Genomic DNA, 22,076 nt, shown 5'->3' with positions numbered 1-22,076 from the left:
AACATGGCGGACATGTTTCTTTACTTTTGAAACAGCAGAATTGTAGATTTGTTGCCAATCTAGAGAGACTAAGCTTCGCAACACAAAAATAACGCCTTCATTTATTATTGCGAATTAAATCATGCTTAATCCTTTCTGGAATTTTTTCGAGGAAATAAGTGTTTAAGATTTACTTCGTAATTTTTAATGCAGATATTTGGAGTTTTTATGTATTTTTGCCTTGTCGCGAAGTGAGAGCTGAATTAATTGAATGAGAAATACTAAATCGTCTGTGAAAAACTGTTTCTTTTCTGTTTTGTTTTTTTTTTTCTTAATTTCTTTCATACATCGTTTTAGCTTTATTATAGTATTTGAATAGAACATGTGGCAACGATAATTCTTCAAATGATATAAATTTTGTGCATTCAGAGTGTCGTTATAGTAAAAAAATATAGTGAATTTTAAAGAGTGCATTTATTCTATCGTGGTTTATGCACTGTCGACGAAGTAGGTTTAATTCAATCCAATCAATTTAAATGAAATTCAAGAAAAAAGTGCGTATAATTTAATATTCCGTACAAGGAAGTCGTGGTGCACACATCAGATTTTTTTATGAAAAAATATATATATATATATATATATTGGAAAGGCCAAAAGTTGGCTATTTATTAAAATAGAATATGTTTTATATATATAGTTTTTATTAAAATAATTTTTATGATATTGAATTTACATAATTGTTACTACCATTAATATCCTTTATTCTGGTATTAGATTTTGGTTCGAGATTATAAACTTCGTTCCTACACCCTCAATGCTGTGAGTTACCACTTTTTGCAAGAACAAAAAGAGGATGTGCAGCATTCTATAATTACAGATCTTCAGGTATGATGATTTTATTTTAAAATTTACCTTGTTTTGCTTTCACGAAAGACTGCATATTTTTGTAGAGACTGCATTTGGTGATTCTTTGTTAATTCGAAAACATTTCATAAAATTGTCAATAAAAGTCGTATTTATTAAAAAAATGATTTGTTAAGTGTGTTTTTAAAAATTTATACAATATGTACAAAGATTAAGAGTATATTCGTGAAGTAATTTTTAATTTAATTTTTTTAATTACGGTTTCTCTCTCTTCTCCCCCCTACTAACTAAAATACCGTAATTTCCGGAAGAAACGCTGCGGCGTTTACGTGTTTAAAACTTACATTTTCAGCGGGTGCGGCATTTAGGTGCACTAAAAATAAAATATTTCCTATGATAGTCATTGTATATAGTTTGAATAACTTTGTCATTGTACATAGTTTGGATGGCCTTGTCATTGTACATAGACTGGTGCTGTTTCCACACAAAAGACCACTGAGTTGCTTTTTGCGAATGTTATTTTGTTTACATTCTTTCCGGTGGTGAACCTTAAAGGGACCTACATACCTTATTCACCCTAAACAGAATCTCAGAACAATAACATTCTTCCCCCTTTCAAATCAGCATTCTCATCATTTTGAATAGTCTCTCTCCTCTGCCATTCCATGAATCTTCCAGGACCCATCCTCTCCCCACCCCTGCCTTTCCTGCAATTTTTTCAAAGGCCCACAGGACTCCACCTGCCTCGCAATAAGGAACTCGACATATTTCCTCTTCAGCATGAATCGATTTTTCTTGGCATTCTGCCAGATAGAGATCCCATCAATTTGAGTACAAGTACTTGTTGGATATATTTTAAATAAAAAGGGAGCGGAAAATTTTTGAAAATGGCATTTTAATGTAATTTCACATGCTGAACAAACTGGAAATAGAGCCAGCTCAAGAGTTTGAAGTGAACGAGAGATGTATTCGACGTTGGAGAACTGAAAAAGAACTTAGAAATATGCCACAACAGAAACGAGCCAAAAGAAGTGGTACTGTAAGGTGGCCAAATCTAGAGGACGACCTTGCAAACTGGATAAAAGAGCAACAAGGAAAGGAAATGGCAATTTCGACTGTAAAAATTTGCTTACAAGCAAAATTTATAGCAGAACATATGAGCATAAATGATTTCAAAGGAGGTCCTTGCTGGTGTAGCAGATTTATGAAAAGAAAAATATTTCTGTGCGTACTAGAACAACAGTCGGGCAACAATTACCAGTGGACTGGCAGGATAAAAAGGCATCTTTTCTAAAATATGTGACAGATATTATTGACAAAAAAAAACTTCTTCGGTCACAGATAATAAATACGGATGAAACCCTGTTAGCTTTCGACTTTCCTGCAAACAGAACTGTTGATAAAACTGGTGCGAAAACTGTATCTGTGCTTACGACGGGGCATGAAAGGATGTCATTTACATGTGTGTTAGCTTGTACCACAAAGGGTGACAAGCTAAAGCCGATGATCATTTTTAAACGAAAAACTATTCCGAAGGGAGATTTTCCTAATGACGTAATTATTTGTGCAAACGAGAACAGCTGGATGTGCAAAACAATTATGCATGAGTGACTACACAAAGTTTGGCAGTGTTGTAAGGGATTCTTTTTTCCAACCAAAAGGGTTATTGATTATGAATTCCATGTGTGCTCATTTACTTGAGTCAGTGAAAACCAGACGTCAAAAATTGTCTACGATTGTAGCAATTCCTGGTGGTTTGACAAAAATCTTACAACCATTAGATTGGTCAGGTAATAAATCCTTCAAAGCTGAAGTCCGAGAGCGGTGGGAGTATTGGATGAGTGAAGGATTGAATAGGTATACCAAAAGCGGTAAAATGCGTAGAGCATCTTATGAAGAAGTTGCAAAATGGGTAGGAAGTGCGTGGAAATCGGTAAAAACATCGTCAATGATAGCAGGGTTCAAAGAAACTGAAATTATATCCTTAGATAAAGAGAGTGTAAACCAAGAGGATGAATGTGAGGATCTGAAAGACTTAGATCAGGATTTACTAAATCTTTTTAATTCAGATAGTGAAGAATCAGATTTTGATGGCTTCATATGATGTATAGTTTGCTGTAATTCCTTTTGTAAGTAAAATTTAAAATTTTCTTTTGTCATCCAAATTTAATATTTCATTATTACAACATTTTTTACAATATAGTCTGAGTATCGACTTCTTTAGTGGGTAAATATAAGTATGTTCATGAACATAAATATATTTTCAACATTTCTTACCTTTAATTTATTTTTGAGTTATGGTTTCATTTCATGCATTTTTCTTAACTGATATGTCATATATCAGGACATAGGTTGAGATTTTGCATCTATAACGGCCCATGACGATGTCACACGCAATTTAACCTATTGCGGCGTTTACGCTGATGCACCGTTCCTCTGTAATTATATTTTTTTTCCTGCCATTTTTCTCGATTGCGCCATTTACACTGATGCGGCCTTTCTTTCAGAAATTACAGTAGTTATTTCATTTAATTTTTTTTAATAATCTATTTATAACATTTTGATGATAATAATGAGTAAAATTAAAAGGAAAAAATAATTTTCCATTTTTTGCATGTTTTTCTCAAGTATATTCCACAGACAAGGGATTAAATTCATTTTCTCATCAAACTGAACTTTCTTAACAACTGAAGTAATAAATACCCATGATTCCTAATGATTTAAATCTTTTTTTTTTTTTTTTTTTTTTCAATAATCCATTTAATTCATAAAATTTAATTCCGCTGTGATTGTTTTTCTTTGAGAATAATCAATTTATGAGTGAAGATAATTAATATCTGAGTGGTCATTTATTTGGAAATAGGAGTGAAATAAGTTTTTCATTGAGAACAGGGTTTAAAATTCTATCCACATTCTTCATTGCTTAATCTGATATAGCTTTAGTACAAGTAAAATTTCAAATTGATCAATTTATATTATGATTTGTAAAAATTACACTCAAAAGTTAAAAATTAGCTTTCATGTATTGCAAACATCAGAGCAAGTAACATACCATGTATTCACATGATAGTCGCAAGTGTTTCTAAGAAGTTGAATGGAGTGTTGTAGTAAATATTTGTAAATGTTTTAATCCTTTTTTATTATTATTATTTTTTATTTTGCATTGTTTTATTTATTTTATGTTTTATTTATTAGAATGGTAATTTTATGGTTTATTTTCTGTTTAATTAAATTTGTGGCCACATGTCTTGTATATAATGCATATTTCATCACCACACTAATACACTATAATGTTGTTCATTTGCTTTGTGTTGTAGTCATTAAATTTGTATCTTTTAACTAAATGATGTTGAGATTTGTCCACTGTTCATACGTGCATTAAAAAGTGATGAATATAAAAATATATCATTATTTTCATTACATTACAAGCTGTGCATTTTAACAGTCTTTTGGTACTTTCTGATTATCTGCACCCTCCTCCCAAAATGGCCAACCTACGGGGTGGTCTCAAAAGAAATTCTCTGATATATGAATCTTTAACGGCCACGGCCTATCTGCTCAGCCAATCAAAATGAAATTTCATATATTATTATTTGAAAGTGTACTCTCAAGATTGCATTGATTTAAAAGAAAAGAGCTCTCATGGTTACAGTTACAATAAAAAGTTTTGAAAGGCAAGACTAATTTTTTAATCTGTTTCAATTTAAAAAAATTAGAGAATTGCTTAGATTTGGCAGTGCACGCAAAAAGACATTGTGTATGTTGTTCTCTCCATGTATACAGTGATGTTTTCAATTTTTTGTATTCGATTTTAATAAGATTTGATTGTTTAGACAGTGCAGCATGGTAGAGTGCAAATTTTTGCATTGGGCGAAATGGCATATTTCTGAAGAAATGCAATGCTTTCTTCTTGATCAACTGGCAAATTCTACTGTTACATTACAGTTCATTACTAGAAGAAGCAGGAAAAGTGTACTCAATGTAGAAACAAATATTAATCAGAAAAATTACTGTCTAATTTGTTAGGGAGAAATATGTGTGTGTGTGTGGGGGGATTATGGCAAAACCTCGGCTATCTGCCTAATGGGAGGAATGCCTTCGTGGAAGACTTTCTAAGAAAAATTGGCTTGTATACACGTTACACATGGGGAAAACCACGAAAACGCCCATGCAGCCAGCCCGTTTGCGGGATTCGAACCTCGGACCGAACTACCAGTGTTCAGCGACTGTACCGCTCGGCCGCTGGTGGGCTCAGGTGGAAATATGTATGTACTGAAATGTGCATCTGCTGCATGTCTACTTGGATTGCCTCATAAATACATTAGTTTCGGTGGCATAGTGCATAATCTTATGAATACATTCTGGGGGAGGAGATGAGGGTGCAGATAGTCAGATCAAAGATTGTACTAAAAATTTTTATGGAATATTTCTGCCACTGGTATAGACAAAAGTTATGATTTTGTCATATTAAATAATATATTGATATTCAGTAAGTTTAAGTCCAATACACTTAAGCAAAATACATATCTTAAACCACTTTCTCAGTTTTCTACTTCATTTCCCTTGACTTCAGTACCTTTATTACAGTAATATGACATCAGATTCCTACAGAAAAACATTATGTCATAGCCTTTACACCATTTCTAAATGGCATTCTTCAGATAGCCCTTTATACACTTGTTCAAAATTTATATCTGAAATCACTTTTTTGGTTTCTACTTCATGTCCTCCATGTAAGTGTTGCTCCAGTTTTTTAAACAAAAGTGTTCAGTATTAGTGATTTTTCAGTAGACAGAAAAGAAGCTGAAATTTGAATTGCTAAATAGTAATCTGGGAAATCCAAACGCAGTCTTCCAAAAGTAGCACTTTTCCCTTTATGGCTTATTGAAGTTTGAGTTGTATAATGGAAGGCTTAATCTTTACGGCTTATTGAAGTCAGCAGGTTAATAATAAAAAATGCCTGTTATTTTAGTATTATATAACATATAATTAATAAACAGTGATCCTTCTTCATCCCAAACAAATAGTGCTGAAAATCTTCCTGTGAAACTTCCAGGGTTTGAAGCTGGAGATTGAAGAGATCCATCCACTCAAGCTCTTGTTTCATCTTTGCATCACTTTAGTGAAACTATGTTTCAGGTCCTGTCATAACCAACAGTTAACACTTTTAGCAGCATATATCTCATTTCAAATATCAACACTCTGAACACCTGCCTAGGACAGTCTTTAGACATCCTCATGGAGGAAAAATACACTGATCATGCAAGATGTTGCCAAGACAGTATATTGATCAATGACGTTGACTGTTGTGCCATTGAGCCAGGGTTCGAGTCTTGAAAAAGGTATCGATGTTTATAAGCATATAGTGTTTGTGCCGCAACGGGCATTCAAAATACATGGCGAACCAAATGGCCACTAAAGAGGTTGGTTGTAGGAGAAAAGGGATGAGAGACCCTTGGGCAGCCCCTTTGGTGCTCTTCCACAAAATTAGGTAGAACTGCACTATTACCTCAGCAGAATTTGTATCACCAGTGGTGAATTTTTGGCAAACTTGCTATTTCTACCTGTATCTGTTTTTACAGAACTTTTTACATTGATCCAACAATGATATCCATTTACATAGTAATCTGAGAAGCTGTCGTTCAAGGCGATGAATTTTTCTACCCAAATGTCTGCCTAAATTCTAACAATTTTTGCCAGCCCTAAATTCTGCCATCAAGTGCTTTTCTTAAATTCAGAAAATTTTGATATCTCCAAATTTTGTTGCTTGATGCTTCTCTAAATTTTTTTGTCTGGTGCAGCTGCAGAGATTGCATGAGCTGTGGTGCTGCTTTTTCTCCCCCCCCAATATATTACATAATTGTAAATGTAGACTTTTGATATTTAAGTTAATAATGAATCTGATGATTTTTGTATAATTTAAAGGTGGAAATATTTTCCATTCAGTTTGCTTTTCCACCATGAGTTGCATTTTGTATATGCTTAGCTATTCAGAATTTTTACATATCTGGCATTCCCTAAAGATTTCGGATAGTCCAGCTTTTTACTGTACTTTAGAAGTTACTTTATATTCTGCTTCTAAATTTTACCTTTATAATCAGTGCATTGGAAATTAGATGTTAGTTGCATTGTTACAAACTGTGTTTAATTTTTTTTTTTAATTTGTTATCTAAAATTAATTATAATGTAAATTTATATTTTAATTTTCAGAATGGCACTGATCAGACCAGAAGACGACTTGCTGTGTATTGTCTGAAAGATGCCATGTTACCTTTGAGACTTATGGAGAAACTAATGTGTGTCATTAACTACATGGAAATGTCTCGTGTAACTGGTGTTCCATTAACTTATTTGCTATCTAGGGGGCAGCAGATAAAAGTTGTTTCTCAGCTCTTGAGAAAGGTATAGGTCCTTGCCTCCTTAAATAATCTGATTTCCTTTTCTGTGGGTTAAGTAAATTTACTCATTCACTTTTTATTTTCAATTTTATGAATAATGCACAGTATTACAAAAGAAACTAAGTTACTTCTTTATCTTCTAGTAAATGCCTGTGCTCATTGTTATTCATTTGTTTTAGCTTCTGAAGTAATTTTGTATTAATTTCATTCTACACTGCTGGCCACCCAAATTGCAACACCAAGAAAGACAAGAGATATCACAACAAAATTTATTTAGTAGATAACATGTTGACCAAGTATCAAATGATTAAATTTATAGACTTCTGTGAAGTGTGGTTCCTTCCAGAATCAGTAGCCAGAGTAGCCGCCATTGTTGGAGATCACTGCTGCCACACGCCTCAGCATTGATTCAAAGAGACTTTGGATGTGTTCTTGGGGTACAGCAGACCAAGTAGCTTCCACACGTTGCCAAAGTGGATCTGGTGTAGCAGCTTGGGATGTAATCTGGGTCAATCGTTCAGCAACCATGGACCACATGGACACACCAAAGATCCGGAGAGCGAGCCGGCCAGGGAAGCAATTCAATCTGTCGATTGACGAAGAACCCTTGGACAATTCTGCGTCAAGGTTAAACGAAACAATGGACATGTTGCAGACAGACTACTCTGCTGTAAACGGCGTCGAATGGTACGCGCAGACACTGGATGATGCGTTACAGACTGAATGTGCTGTGCTATGGTTCGTGATGTGACTGAGCAATCCGTCACTGCTATGCGCACAAGTTCCTGTCATGAAGTGGTGCACTGAGGTGGATGTGATCGAACACGTTGGTTCATCGTACCCTTCTGCATCCAACGGTCACATATCTCCATTACAGTTGTTTGGTTTCATCCAACACGACTACTGATTTCCCTGAAAGATAATCCACACTCTCGGTAGGTCACTATCCTTCCTCTGTCGAGCTCGGCTACTTGATTAAACGACGATTGCTGTTTATTACGAGGCATAATTTTTTTTTTTTTTTTTAATAAGCCACAAGAAAAACACAATTGCCGAACTTAAAATCGTCGAAAACTCCAAGCCTTAAATAGCGCTCTGAAGTGGTGCCACAGGCGTGCATGATGTGCGTCTGCACTGAAATTCTAATCATTTGCATATCTCACCTCCGCTAGTGCATGTTGTACATTTCATGTTATTTGCATGCTTCCTTCAGGATGCTGCATTTACGTTAGCCAGCAGTGTAGATAACTGTTACTTAACACATGGTATTATAAAAGGATTTTATCATTGTATCTATTTCTTAAATGTCAAGGTTTTCATGAAAATTTAAATATTAACTAAAATATTAGGATTTCAAAATAAATTAATAATTAAATTAAATCTGGAAAATCAGAAATTTTTGAATTTGTGGTGCTGATAGGAAATTTTTGGAAAAGTCTGAACAAAGATATCTCTTGCAGCACACAAAGTTAACCTGCCAGAAAAATTATCAACTTATCTTTACCTTCAAAACTAGAACGCTAAAGTGACAATAACTAAGTAAAAAATCAAAACTAAAGCATTTACTTCCACTTCTAGTTATTGGAAAGCTAAAAGTGATAGCAAAATTAACTTCTGCTTTTTGAAAGATGGAACGGCAACAACTGTTAAATTATGTAAAAATCACACTTCAAAGCCTTACAGCCTGATTCTGCAACCTCATGAATGCTAATGGAATTTCAGTGAAAATAATTCACCAACTTATAACTATAAAGCTAAATAAGCCACAGTGCAGAAGTTTCAGCCTAGAAGGCTGAGGTTGCTGTCTTTCTTTGCTAAACAGAGATTCTCAATATTTAAACTTCATTTACGTTTTCTTAGGGAATAGATAAAATAGTAGAAGTACAGAAAGCAATTGGCATAAGAAATAACATGTTAATTAAGCTTACAAAATTACCCAATATTTGTGACTCAACTGATATAAATGATATAACTCATTGTGAGTTAAATCAACTGATATAAATGATATAACTTATTGTGTGATAATGGCAATAGATAATTAATGTAGTTAATTGTTTATGGCCATTTAATAAAACGTTTAATTTTTTCCCAGGCTGTTGAGCACGATTTCATCATTCCTACTGTTCACACAGAAGTGGGTGAAGATTTCACTGGTGCTACTGTCATAGAACCTGTAAAGGGATATTATAGCAATCCAATTTCAACTCTGGATTTTACATCTCTGTATCCTTCCATCATGATGGCACATAATCTTTGCTACACAACTTTAGTACAGTCTGTGCAGATGCGAGAAAACCTGGGTGAAGAAGGGTACACCAAATGTCCGTCTGGTGTACTGTTTGTGAAGAAAACTGTGCGCAAAGGATTGCTACCAGAGATATTGGAAAATCTTCTTGCTGCTAGAAAAAAGTATGATTTACCCCCCCTCCATTTTTAATGGGTTGCTTCTTGTATATGTATGTTATAGCTTCCAACTCGCCCAGGTTTTAATTTTTAGACATTATTTAGAAAAGGTTTGCTAATAAATAAAATTTATTGCATTATTAACACTTTAATTGTACAAATTTGATTCCCTAATACAGTCAAAAGTCGTTAATCCGGACTCGTCGGGACTTCGGCGATTCCGGATTATCGATTTTTCCGGATTATAGATCATCAGTTTAAATCTGGTAAAATGGCAAGCAGAAATTATAAAATTAAAAATATGAAACTGTAATTTACGAAATAAAGAACAATTATGATCTAAAGGGTATCAAAATTTACAAAAAAAAAGCTTAATATTTATTTGTTTACTTTATTAAACATTTCTTTCAATGTAAGTTGTTTAAGTTGCTTCGTTTTTTATGTGATAATACATTCTCTTTAATTCTATAAACAGACATAATTTCTTGTTCAGTTACAAAGTTCCGCTGTTCAAGTCCTATAATTGCTGTGTTGAGAATACCGACTAATTTGTCAATCGAAATTTTTTCGTTTTCAATAACCTCTGTGTCACTTTCTTCACTATTGGAAGCGAATTATAATGACGAGGAATTTGATTTAAATCATATCAAAGACGGAGTACATCGAGATGAAATACTAAATTGAGTAAGCAATTATAAGCCAAATAAAATAAAAACATCTGCCCTTAAGATAGGGATAGTGCTGACAGATCAACTTCCAATTCATTGCGCCCGCCATGTTAAAGAAAACAAACGTTAAAGTTTAGATAAACAAAGGATATGCCTTTATCCATTTTTTGCAGCAATTCCACTTTTTGTTTAATGAACTTTGAAACATACTTTCGCTTTGTAGATCCTTTACATATTAATAAATATATATCAGAAATTCTATTTGACATAATCGAAAGTTCAAGCTTACTTTTATAAAATTGCTCTAACAGTCTGCAAAAAATAATAATCCGGATCCAATTCGAAGATTAAGGAACAACGCAATCTGCAATATTCACTGAAATAGATAATTTTAGCTTAGCTTATCCCTTCTGTTATACATTAAACGCGCATTCGTATGTATTTTGTGCACGCGCACACTCAAATTCGCAGTGGTAAAGGTCTTGCGCGCATGCGTCAAAACGACACATGAGTAAAAAGTTTGTAGCTTTGAGGTCCGAATTAACGACTTTTGACTGTATTTCCATCCCTTATAATTTTTGACATAATTTTCTTGTGAAATTTTGTATGATCTGAATCATTTTAATCTGCTGTAGACATTTGTAAAACTTTATATGAAGATCCATGCGGTGTTTAAACAGTAAATATGTGAATGTAATTTTACATAGATAATTACATGGGTATATGGTACAATATTAAGTTTATTCTCACAATATCATGCACATTAATTATTTAATTTCTTTTTCATCATGTTTGAAAGTCCCATGATAAATTAAAACTTTTCTTGCATGCTTAGGATTTTCATTTTGTAAAAGTATAAGCAAATTATGAAACGAAATTAGCCGAAGAACACAAAAATTTATCTTATCTAATTGAATACTAATATATTTTATGTGAGAATTTTTAAAGTGGCCACTACCTGCTGCAGAAACAGCATAAAGATGATGTAAAAATTTACCCTCTCTCACACACATGCATGTGTATTTTAGCATATCACAATCCACTGATAGTGACACAACAATGTTTTAGCTACAAATTGTAATATGGCTTCTGAAATTAATTTATATATAAAATGATTTGAGTTAAGACACAATAACACGCCGAATAAATACTAATTCAGAAGTCAAACAACAAAAATCAGCGTTAATTTACAAAATTTTCACAGGACTAGTTTCGATGGTTTTACCGAACCATCATCTTCAGCTGCAAAACCGCAAATGAACAAGATAGGAAATAATGTTTAGATAAGATAAGAAAGCCTGGACAAGAATAAGCAAGTGGCGCCATCTGTTGGCAAAACCAGAACTAAAACATAATTTCTCTAAAAGCCGAAGGCAAATTTGGATTGGAATTAGGATTGTTAACTAGAACAGAAAGATTTTTTATGAATGTGAAATGCCTCTAGAAAATCCAGTTCTCCAATGGAAGATGTTTTTTGAATAATTTTGGCAGCAGAAAAATTGAAAGTGTGATTTTCGGACCAACAATGTTGAGCAACAGAAGACTGTGTTTCCTTTTTTCTAACATATGCCTCATGTTCTTTGGCACGAAATTTTAAGGCTCTCTTAGTTTGGCCAATGTAAATTAAACCGCACTGGCAAGGAATCCTATAAATACCCCAGGAATTCATATCCGGAATGGGGTCCTTGAGTATAGAAGTTGGAATTTTATTGATGGGAGAGTAAACAACCCGAAAGTTAAATTTCTGCAAAATATGTGCAACTTTATAGCTAATTGATGGAAAGAAGGGAATGACAACAGAATTTTTATAATCTCCTAAAATAAGAGTGTGGCTTTTAGTGTGTTGAGATGAGAATTTTTTAACTGCTTGATTAATAATGTTGGGTGAAAAGCCCCTGTCAATAGCTATTGCTTTTAAATAATTTAGTTCTTCATCAAGGGCTAGTTTGGAGGAGCAAACTTGAAGAGCACGGAAAACATAGGAATAAAATGAAGCTAACTTTTGTTTAGTCGAATGACATGATTTAAAGTGTGGTGGAAGGCAAACCGATGAAGGTTTACGGTAAACTGTAGTACTGAAGTTGGATGTGTTACGTGTGACCAGAATGTCGAGAAACGGAAGAGAATTGCAAGTCTCAAGTTCAAAAGTGAACTGAATAGCAGGATCAATAGAATTCATTGTTGAAAGAACTCTATTTAAATCATCTTTATTACCTTCAAACAGAGTAAAAGTATCGTCTACGTAGCGGGACCATGCTGGGAAGTTTAAAGTTTCAAACAATTTTGATTCATAATAATGCATGTAGATATCAGGATGGGACTGGGGCTTCCCATGGCTAATCCCTCAGTTTGCTTGTAATATTTATTTTGGAAAACAAAATGTGTTTGTTTCAAACAGAGTTGAGTGAGAGAAATTAGCTCATCAATTTCGATGCAAGAGAAATGAAATTCGCGAAGTCTGGTTTCTAGACATCTTAATGCACCCTCCACTTTGATTTTGAGTTGTTTGTATATTTATAAACTATGAACCTTTTCATCAACCAATCGCAATGATTTGTTATTTAATACTTCACAATTCAGATGTCTGGGGGGGGGAACTAATAAAAATATTCAGAGTCAGTTTCAAATTTGTGCTAATTCATCCAAAATAAAAATTATCGTGAGTTTAATCATTAAATCTGGTCTTGTCAATGAAGTATTTTTAAAATTAAAGCATGAAAAATATTTCAGTTGGAGGATTCAGACCATTTAAAAAAATTATATTTACTACATAGTAAAGGTGATGAAAGGAAGTACATATAATAAGCAACAGAGTAACTGACTAGTAAACTAAATGAAAAGCATTTCTTTGAACTGAGTGGCTGAATGAAAAAAAAAAAAAAAATCATATATAGTAAAGCTTTGCCAAACACGGGCTATGTCATTGATAAATTGCACATACAGCAAAATGTTATCCACAAAGTTAACTGTCTGTGGAGAAAATGTATTGGATATAATTCAGATTAAGAAAGTATATGTAATTTTAATAAACTTAAATATGGCTGTAAATAAAAGGAAAAGAAACTTAGCAAATTTTAATTGAAAAAATTTTTATTGTTATTTAATGAGTACATTCTACAATTATTTTTTTAAAAAGGTAAGATTTTTGCTTAGGACAGTGACTAATGCAACTCTTTTAAGTTTTGCAGTAAGGAGTGCTGTATTTTTTAATGCCTCTTGCAAAATGACTTCATCTTTCTTCATTTGGGTCAATTTCCACTGCAAAATCAAATAGTTTCTGTGCTCTTTCTAACAATTCATATATTATCTTGAAAGTCAAAGATGCTTTATCTTCTTTTTTATTAGCACTGCTTTTGCTGTTAGATGCCACTAAAAGGTCATTCAGTTCTTCATTTGTCATTTCTCAATTCATTTTTTGACTTCGCTTTCTTCCATATCAGAAAATACTTCACAGCCTTGCTTTTGCAATTTGTATGTGTTTTTTTTGGGGGGGGCCTTAATTTTCAATCGATGGCAATCTTTAAAATTGATGATGACTTCTGACCAGAGCTGACCAAGCATTCATTGTTAATGAATGAATGTTGAATTGCACTTGAATGAAATTCTAGCATTGGAGAAATTATACTCTCTCTCTCTCTCCTTTTTTAAAAGCCCGAAAAGGGCTGTTAGACTCCAAAATGTCATTTTCCATCAGTTTACTATAAACAACAAACACCGCTTTTCATTGTTGCCACCAAATATTAATGCCCTGCTTTATTTTTGAAGAAATTGAATAATGAAGAACCTGCATGTGTATGTGTATATTCCTCACATTATGAAAAAACGACGGTACATAAAGCCATCAAATTTTAAATAACATAGCCCTCCTACCAAACATGTGCACCTGGAAGCCTGAAATTTGTATTTCGAATTTTATATTTCACATCTCGTAAAACTTTAATGAATTTTTGATTTACAAACTCAGTTATTTGAAAGCAAGCGGTGGCAACACTGCAAAATAAAACACTTTTGTCTCCAATGTGGGAAACTGTTGGAAATTCTAAAGATATGCTGTTTTTAAATATTTTGGTATTTCACTTGTGGCAATCTAATGTTCAACTGCGTGCACAGCCAATCCACGTCATGTGGTTTATGTAAAAACTGCTAGCGCGGCAGTGAACTCGCTCACTTCGCCCTTAGCTGCAGCATAGGATGTTTGAATTTTAGTTTAGTGGTTTTTGTTATTCATTCTGTTATTTCAGTTGTGTTTAAAGTTATGATGTGTGTGAATAAAGGTTATGTTTAAGGAAATGGAGTCATGTCAATTCAAGGATATACACCAAGTACATAACCACCACGCCACCATACACTGTTGAGTTGAATTTTGTCTGGTGTAGATGCAAAGAACATGATATTTAAGTTAGCACACATAAAAAAAATGTATGCCAACACTTAACATCCAGAATTCTGAATAAATGTTACTATGCTGCTTTTAAAATTTTGTAATTTTGCCATTGAATTCTGTATGTCGTGTGAAGAAAACGTAGCAGTACATACACACACAGAATCCCCGGCATGTGTTCTCTTTCACAGGCTCAAGAGCTGTAGCAGGTGCATAACTGAAAAGTACCACCAATGCTTAATAATAAAACTAAAAGTAAAGAAAAAGAAACAGGCAGAAAAAAGAAAGAAAATAAATTAGCAAGAGTGAGTGTAATAGCAGATTGGTAGGCTCAGTGAGAGTGTAGAAAACCTTAACAAAACCCTTTTGGGTGACCCTTAAAATCTGAAACAGTTTTTGTTAATGTAGCAAAATGCATAGTTCTTTAACACTTTAATTACCTGTTCATCAAAATAATAGATACCACAATGAAGAAATAGGCATACATTAATGTCTGGAACCTCTGGCATTAAATATCTATTTTCAGCAGGATTATTCAGTTATGGCAATGCACACGAGGTCTATCTGCTTAAAGGGAGGGATCCCTTCGTGGAGGACTTTCTAAGGGGAACTGGCTCGTATACACGTTACACAAAAGCGAAAACCACGAAAACACCCATGCAGCCAGCTTGTTCGCAGGATTCGAACCTTCGGACCAAACTACCAGTGTTCAGCGCCTTTACTGCTCGGCCGCTGGTTTCAGCAGTATCAAAATGTAAAAATCAAGGAATTCTAAACACTGGTAAAAGAGTTTAATAAATGATCAAAATATGTGAATAGTAATGCTCATGTCCTTCTGTAAAAATTTTGAATAAGGTGTATAAATAAATAATGCTTTCAGTTATTATTATAAACTGTTACTTTTTTCTTTTATCTTGTGATATATATTTTTAATTAATCTGAGAAAATGCTGCTCTTTGCTCATATATATATTTTAAACTTAGACTACATATTTTCAATATGTATAAGGTAATTACTCTGTATTCCAAAAGTTAATTTTTTTAATGACAGAGCAAGGTGGCTAATGTATTTGTATAATTCTCAGTTTAGAATAGACTGTAATTTCTTAAAATATATATAAACTTGTGTCTAGTGATCCTTATCAGCCAGGGATAAAATTTTCTTTATCGTGTTTCTGTTTGCATGTTAATTTGTATTAACTTCTTGAAATTGTTTTCAGTTCTTATTTCTAAAGTGCTGATATCTCCAAAGCAAATTTATCAAATCATTTGTCTTTATATTAGTTCTCAAGTCTTTGTCGTCCTTTGAAATGACAATGCGATAAATTCATTCTAATCCAGATGTTATCATTTCAAAGGCCAACCAAAGTGGCCGGATAGTTGTCATGGACAAGAACACTTACTTCGATGGTGTCACTAAACTCTTAAACGAAGGACCATATCCCTAAAGACCCTTCACCTTCAGACCTCAAAAATAAAAACTGCAATCAAATCTTCATAAATCCTTTTGACCAACTTAAAACATTCGCTTATCCCATCTGTTGCTAATTGTGCCAGATTATATGCTCTTCCCAAAATTCATAAAAGTGGTATTCCTTTCTGCCCTATTTATCAAATTTAGGCACTGCCTTGACCCGTTAACAAAATATTTAGTTTCTAGATTTTCAACTCTATTAGATAATAAAATTTACACCATAAAAAATTCAATAGAGTTTGTAAAAAAAGTTAAAAGCATTTCTCCTGGAAATTTACTCATGGTTTCTTTGGATGTAAAATCATTATTCACCAGTGTTCCAGTGCAGGGTGCATTAAGATGTCTAGAAACCAGGTTTCATGAATTTCATTTCTCTTGCATCGAAATTGATGAGCTAATTTTCCTCACTTAAGTCTGTTTGCAACAAACACATTTTGTTTTCCAAAGTAAGTGTTCCAAGCAAGCAACCTGAGGGATTAGCCATGGGAAGCCAACTCAGTCTCATCCTAGCTGATATCTACATGCATTATTATGAATCAAAATTATTTGAAACTTTAAACATCCCTGTATGGTTCCGCTACATAGATGATACTTTTACCCTGTTTGACGGTAATAAAGATTATTTAAACAAAGTTCTTTCAACAATGAATTCTATTGATCCTGCTACTCAGTTCACTTTTGAGCTTGAGACATGCAATACTCTTCTGTTCCTCGACATTTTGGTCACACGTAACACATCCAACTTCAGTACTGTGGTTTACCATAAACCTTCATTGGTTTGCTTTCCACCACACTTCAAATCATGTCATCGGACTAAACAAAAGTTAGTTTCATTTTATTCCTTTGTTTTCCGTGCGCTTCAAAATTGTTCCTCCAAACTGGCTCTTGATCAAGAACTAAATTATTTAAAAACAGTAGCTATTGGCAGGGGATTTTCACCCAACATTATTAATCAAGCAGTTAAAAAATTCTCATCTCAACACAGCAAAAGGCACATTTTTGTTTTAAGAGATTATAAGAATTCTGTTGTCATTCCTTTTTTTTTCCATCAATTAGCTATAAAATTGCACGAATTTTGCAAAAATTTAACTTTTGGGTCGTTTATTCTCCGGTCGATAAAATTCCAAATTCTGTACTAAAGTCCCAGTCCGGATAGCGGGGCCCACCAGCGGCTGAGCTGTAACGTCGCTGAACATTGGTAGTTCGGTCTGAGGTTCGAATCCCACCCTGGCTACATGGGTCTTTTCGTGGTTTTCGCCATGAGTAACATGTATACGAGCCAGTTTCCCTTAAAAAGTCCTCCGCGAAGGCATCCCTCCCTTAAGGCAGATAGCCCTCGAGTGCTTTGCCGTAATCTAATAAACCAAACCAACCAATCCGGATAGGGATTTCTGGGATATATACATATTCCTTGCCAATGGGGTTTAATTTACATTGGCCAAATTTAGAAGGCCTTCAAATTTCGCATTCAGGAACATGAGGCATATGTTAGAGTTGGTTCGAAAACTACACTTTCAATTTTTCTGCAGCCAAAATTATTCAGAAAGCATCTTCCATTGGTGAATTAGATTTTCTAGAGGCGTTTCATTCCAAAAATTCTTTCTGTTCTAGTTAACGACTCTAATTCCAATCCTTCTGTACCTTCAGCATTTAAGGATATTATGTTTTAGTTCTCATTTCATCAGTAAATGGCGCTAGTAGCTTAATTCCTGTCCGACCATTCTTATCTCATCTAATCATTATGTTGTATCTTGTTCATTTGCGCTTTGGCAGCTGAGGATGATGGTTTGGTAAAACCATCAAAACTAGTCCCGTGAAAATTTGCAAATATAACTCTGATTTTTGTTATTTGACTTCTAAATTAATACTTCTTTGGCGTGTTATTTTATCTTAATTAAAGATAATTATTTGCTTTAAAAGCTGATGAATTCTGTCTGTTCTAGAGCCAAAGATGAATTGAAAAAAGAAACTGATCCTTTCAAGAAAAAAGTGTTGGATGGTCGTCAGCTTGCTTTAAAAATAAGTGCAAACTCTGTGTATGGATTTACTGGAGCTCAAGTTGGAAAACTTCCTTGTCTAGAGATATCTAAAGTAAACAGTTAATGAATATACTATTAGTAGTTTACCATATTTATAAACTTATTTTTTTCACATTCAAGTAAGTAATACTTTAAATGTTGCCAAAAAAATTATCAAGAAATTATATGTTAATAATCAATCTGGAAGGTATTTCTTTTCTCTCCCCCCCCCGCAGTTTTTCTTTTATTCTCTCTTTTTATTTTTCTTTTCTTTTCTTTTCTTTCTTTCTTTTTTATTTTATTTTATTTATTTTTTTTTGGGGGGGGTGAAGGTTTCCCAGCAGTAATTGTAATTTATTGAATTGATAAAACTTAACTGTACAAATTCCTTTCTCTCATTTCTAGTGATTCTCAAAATAATTTTGTTTAGACATTTTTCTTATTAAATTTTGTTTTATCCTAGTTTTAATCTATTGCAGACATTTCTAGATTTTTGTATGAAGTTTCAAGCAATGTTCAATTAGTTAATATTTATGTTTAATTTTATTTTACTTCGGTATGTGGTACACTGTAAGTTTATCCAGACAAATGCTATGTACACTATGGGAAAAAAAGGGGGGGACAGATCTATATCTCTCGTTCTACTGATCCGACTGACGAAATTCAACTTGAGTTTTTCATGTCTTGAAAGCATGACTTACGATATGTATTAGATTAAATCTCAATGTTAATAAAGAAGGTTAGTCTGTTTAACCCCATCATCTTTATCTTGTAAAATTATTGTATAGTACTCCCTTATTTCCAGTAATGAGCTCTTCAGAATGGGAACGTTTTTTAATTTTTTTTCAGCAAAAAATCACACATTGGAACTCAAACAAGCATATTCTCCTGTATTGTACCCATATGTCATAGTGGCTTACATATCCAGTCTTTCTCAAAGGATTATGTACTGTACTTTTTGAAATAATTGCCTGTCTAAAATTTCTTGAATTGTATAATGTAATTTTCTAAAAGACCTTCTTTTAATAAGTTTTTACTTGTAGAACATGGTCATCCAGAGCAGAAATCATCTTCATGTCTGAAATTTCCACACTTAAATTTCTTAAACCACCTTCAGACTATGCCATCAGAAACAGTACTTTGTCTGTTCTTAACACTGTGCTGGAGAAGGAAAAAATTTGTGCCACAACACATGCTAGAATTATGGAATGTGAGCAGAAAAGATCATTGTGAAATCACCCCTCTCTTCATCCACCGCCTCATAGAGAAAACACTCCACCCTTTTGTATTTTGAACTTTTAATTTTGTATATGTAACTTTTTTAATTTTGAACTTTGCACAAACACAAAACTAATACTAAACTACAATACTAATAACTGAAATATATAAAGTAATAAAAGTTTATTTCAGTTTCATTAATGGCTTCCACGAGCCTTCCCTATGACCTCTCTGTCGGTCTCCCTCTTGGAAACTAAACTTTTGGTGCCTTCAGATTGAGAGCCAGTGCCCTCTATAGATCTTGCTGGTTGGCATCACCCATACATCACACCCCCCCAATCCAAGATTGAAATAGGGTGAAAGCCAATTGAAATATGACAAATTATGGTGACGTCAAGCAAAAGTGTTACTTACCTACTAAAGCCTACAAAATCAATCAATACTGAAGTTGAAAGATACATAATACAGTACTTATACAGGTTACTTCTACACCTACTACAAGACTTTTTCTAAAACTGTAACATATAAATGATTAAAAATTAGTAATCAAACAATTCTAATGCAATAGAATATTTAAAGCTTCTATGGTATACTTAAAAGTCTCTAGGAAAGTAGCTGAAAAACAAAATACACACAATAATAATCTAATAAATAATAATCTTAAGAGTTCATAAATGTCTATAAAAGGTTCTTTTTTCACACAAGTCACTCAATAGTCTCTAGTCTGGACAACGCATCAGCATTGCTTAACTTAGCACCTGGACAATGTGGAATTGTAGTATCATACTTTTGTAATGCTAAAACTCATATCTGTAACTTAGAAGATTGTGGTGCATTCTTTGTGATTAAAGTTAACGGGTTGTGATCAGTTATCAGTTCCACAGGTGATCTAAAAATCCAAGCTTCAAACTTTTTCAAGCTCCAAATAACAGCATAAGCTTCCCTCTCGATAGTTGGCCATGCTTGTTGTGTTTTGGTTAGTTTCTGGCTGGCATAACTAACCGGGTACTACTTTCCTTTTTTCTGTTGAGATAAGCAGGCTCCAAACACTTGTTGAAGATGTATCACATTGAATTATAAAAGGTAACCCTGGAACAGGGGTATAAAGATTAGTGCTTCCATTAGGCATTTCTTTAATTTATCGAATGCTTCGTCGTGTTTTTCTGTCCAGCACAGCTCTTCAGGACTTCTTCTTTTGGTGACCTCGGTTAATGGATAAGCTGTTTTGGCGTAATGTGGAATGTAATCTCTGTAATAATTACATAGGCCTAGAATGCTTTTCAGTTGTTTCTTTGTTTGAGATCTAGCTAATTTCTGGATAGCCTCCACTTTCTCTGGATCAGTACGATGACTGCCGTAACCGATGATACGTCCTAGATACTTAATGCGAGTTTTATAGCAAAGGAACGTTTCTTGAGATTTACTGAAAACTTTAGTTCTAACAATTTTGAAAAAATGTTGTCAAGATGTACTTAAATGTTCATTCCATCTATTTGAATAAACTGCTATGTCATCAACGTAGGCTCGAGAAAAATCTTTGTATTTAGCAAGGGCCTGGTTCATCACTCTCTGAAATGTTGCAGCGGCTTTGCGTAGCACGAAAGGCGTGACTTTAAATTGTATTGAGCTCGATGTGTCTTGACACATGCTAATTCTTGACTTTCTCTTTCTAATGGTATTGCCCAATAGCCTTTGAGTAAATCAATTGTGGATATGACATTGGCTTTTCCAATGTGGAATAAGAGCTCTTTAGGATTTTCCATAGGGAAGTCATCTGGTTTCATTACTGCATTAAGGGATCTAAAGCCAACGCAAATGCGAAGATTACCGTCTTCTTCATAACGCATACAATAGGGTACGAAATTTCAGTGTTGGTTTCTTCAATCAATTCCAATGACAACATTTCTTCGATTTGTTTGTCTACTTGCAGCTTCAATGCTTCTGGAATTCGATAAACATATAGCTTCTTTCTTTCAGTGTCATTTAATCTTATTTTATGTTCTCCTACTTTGGCAATTTGTACGTTATTTATAGTAAGTAATTTTTCATATTTTCTTAACAAGTTCATCATGTCATTCCTTTTATCATCATCTAAATGGCTTAGATCTACTTCGCTAAGATGAAAATGAGTGGATTTGTCACTCACACTGGGTGTGGCATGGACTTCTCCTAGTTCTTCGTTCTCAAATATTACATCTACTGCCTGTACTTTTGGATTAAATTTTTTAATTTTATTAACGTGTACTCTTCTTATTGTACCATCTGCCAGTTTGACTCTGTAAGAATCTGGATTATATCGAGATACTATTTCTGCAGGTCCTGTCCATCTGGCATATAATTTATTTACTGGAATCAGCAGGTACACTTGATCTCCAGGATTGAATTCTTTATATGTAGCCCTTTGATTAGCGTATCTTGCATATGCACCTCGTTTCAATTCTGCAATTATAGATGCTTGCTCTGCTGCTGTTTCTAAATTCATTTTTAGCTTCTGTAGATAATCAACAGTACTTTTACCCAATTTTATTCGTAATGGAATTTCTCCTGACCATGACGATTTTAATACTGACAATGGACCTCTGGCCTCTCTTCCATATGTGTGTTTGTCCCAATTTTTAGAGTCGTTTCTAATGATATGATGAAGCATATGTTTTAGAACTTGGTTGTACTGTTC

General features: G+C 33.7%; 1 protein-coding gene across 2 annotated transcripts in view; it reads left to right on the top strand.

The window, feature by feature from the left end:
• Nucleotides 1-22,076, top strand: part of PolD1 (DNA polymerase delta 1, catalytic subunit) — a 156,046-nt gene that overhangs the window by 61,218 nt on the left and 72,752 nt on the right. For both annotated transcript variants that reach the window (XR_015043066.1, XM_085823925.1), the window contains exons 9-12: nucleotides 754-864; nucleotides 7,054-7,245; nucleotides 9,334-9,650; nucleotides 18,110-18,257. Coding sequence is in view for 1 of the 2 variants with exons in the window: in XM_085823925.1 (XP_085680051.1) it covers nucleotides 754-864; nucleotides 7,054-7,245; nucleotides 9,334-9,650; nucleotides 18,110-18,257 (768 nt within the window). In the remaining variant the exon portion in view is untranslated. The remainder of the gene's footprint in view (nucleotides 1-753; nucleotides 865-7,053; nucleotides 7,246-9,333; nucleotides 9,651-18,109; nucleotides 18,258-22,076) is intronic.

Source organism: Stegodyphus dumicola, chromosome 9, assembly GCF_044657685.1.
Source record: "Stegodyphus dumicola isolate Sdum_Otavi_A_Nest chromosome 9, ASM4465768v1".
NCBI lineage: Eukaryota > Metazoa > Arthropoda > Arachnida > Araneae > Eresidae > Stegodyphus > Stegodyphus dumicola.
Note: the sequence above shows the minus strand (reverse complement) of the source record. Positions and strands in the feature narration are given on the sequence as shown.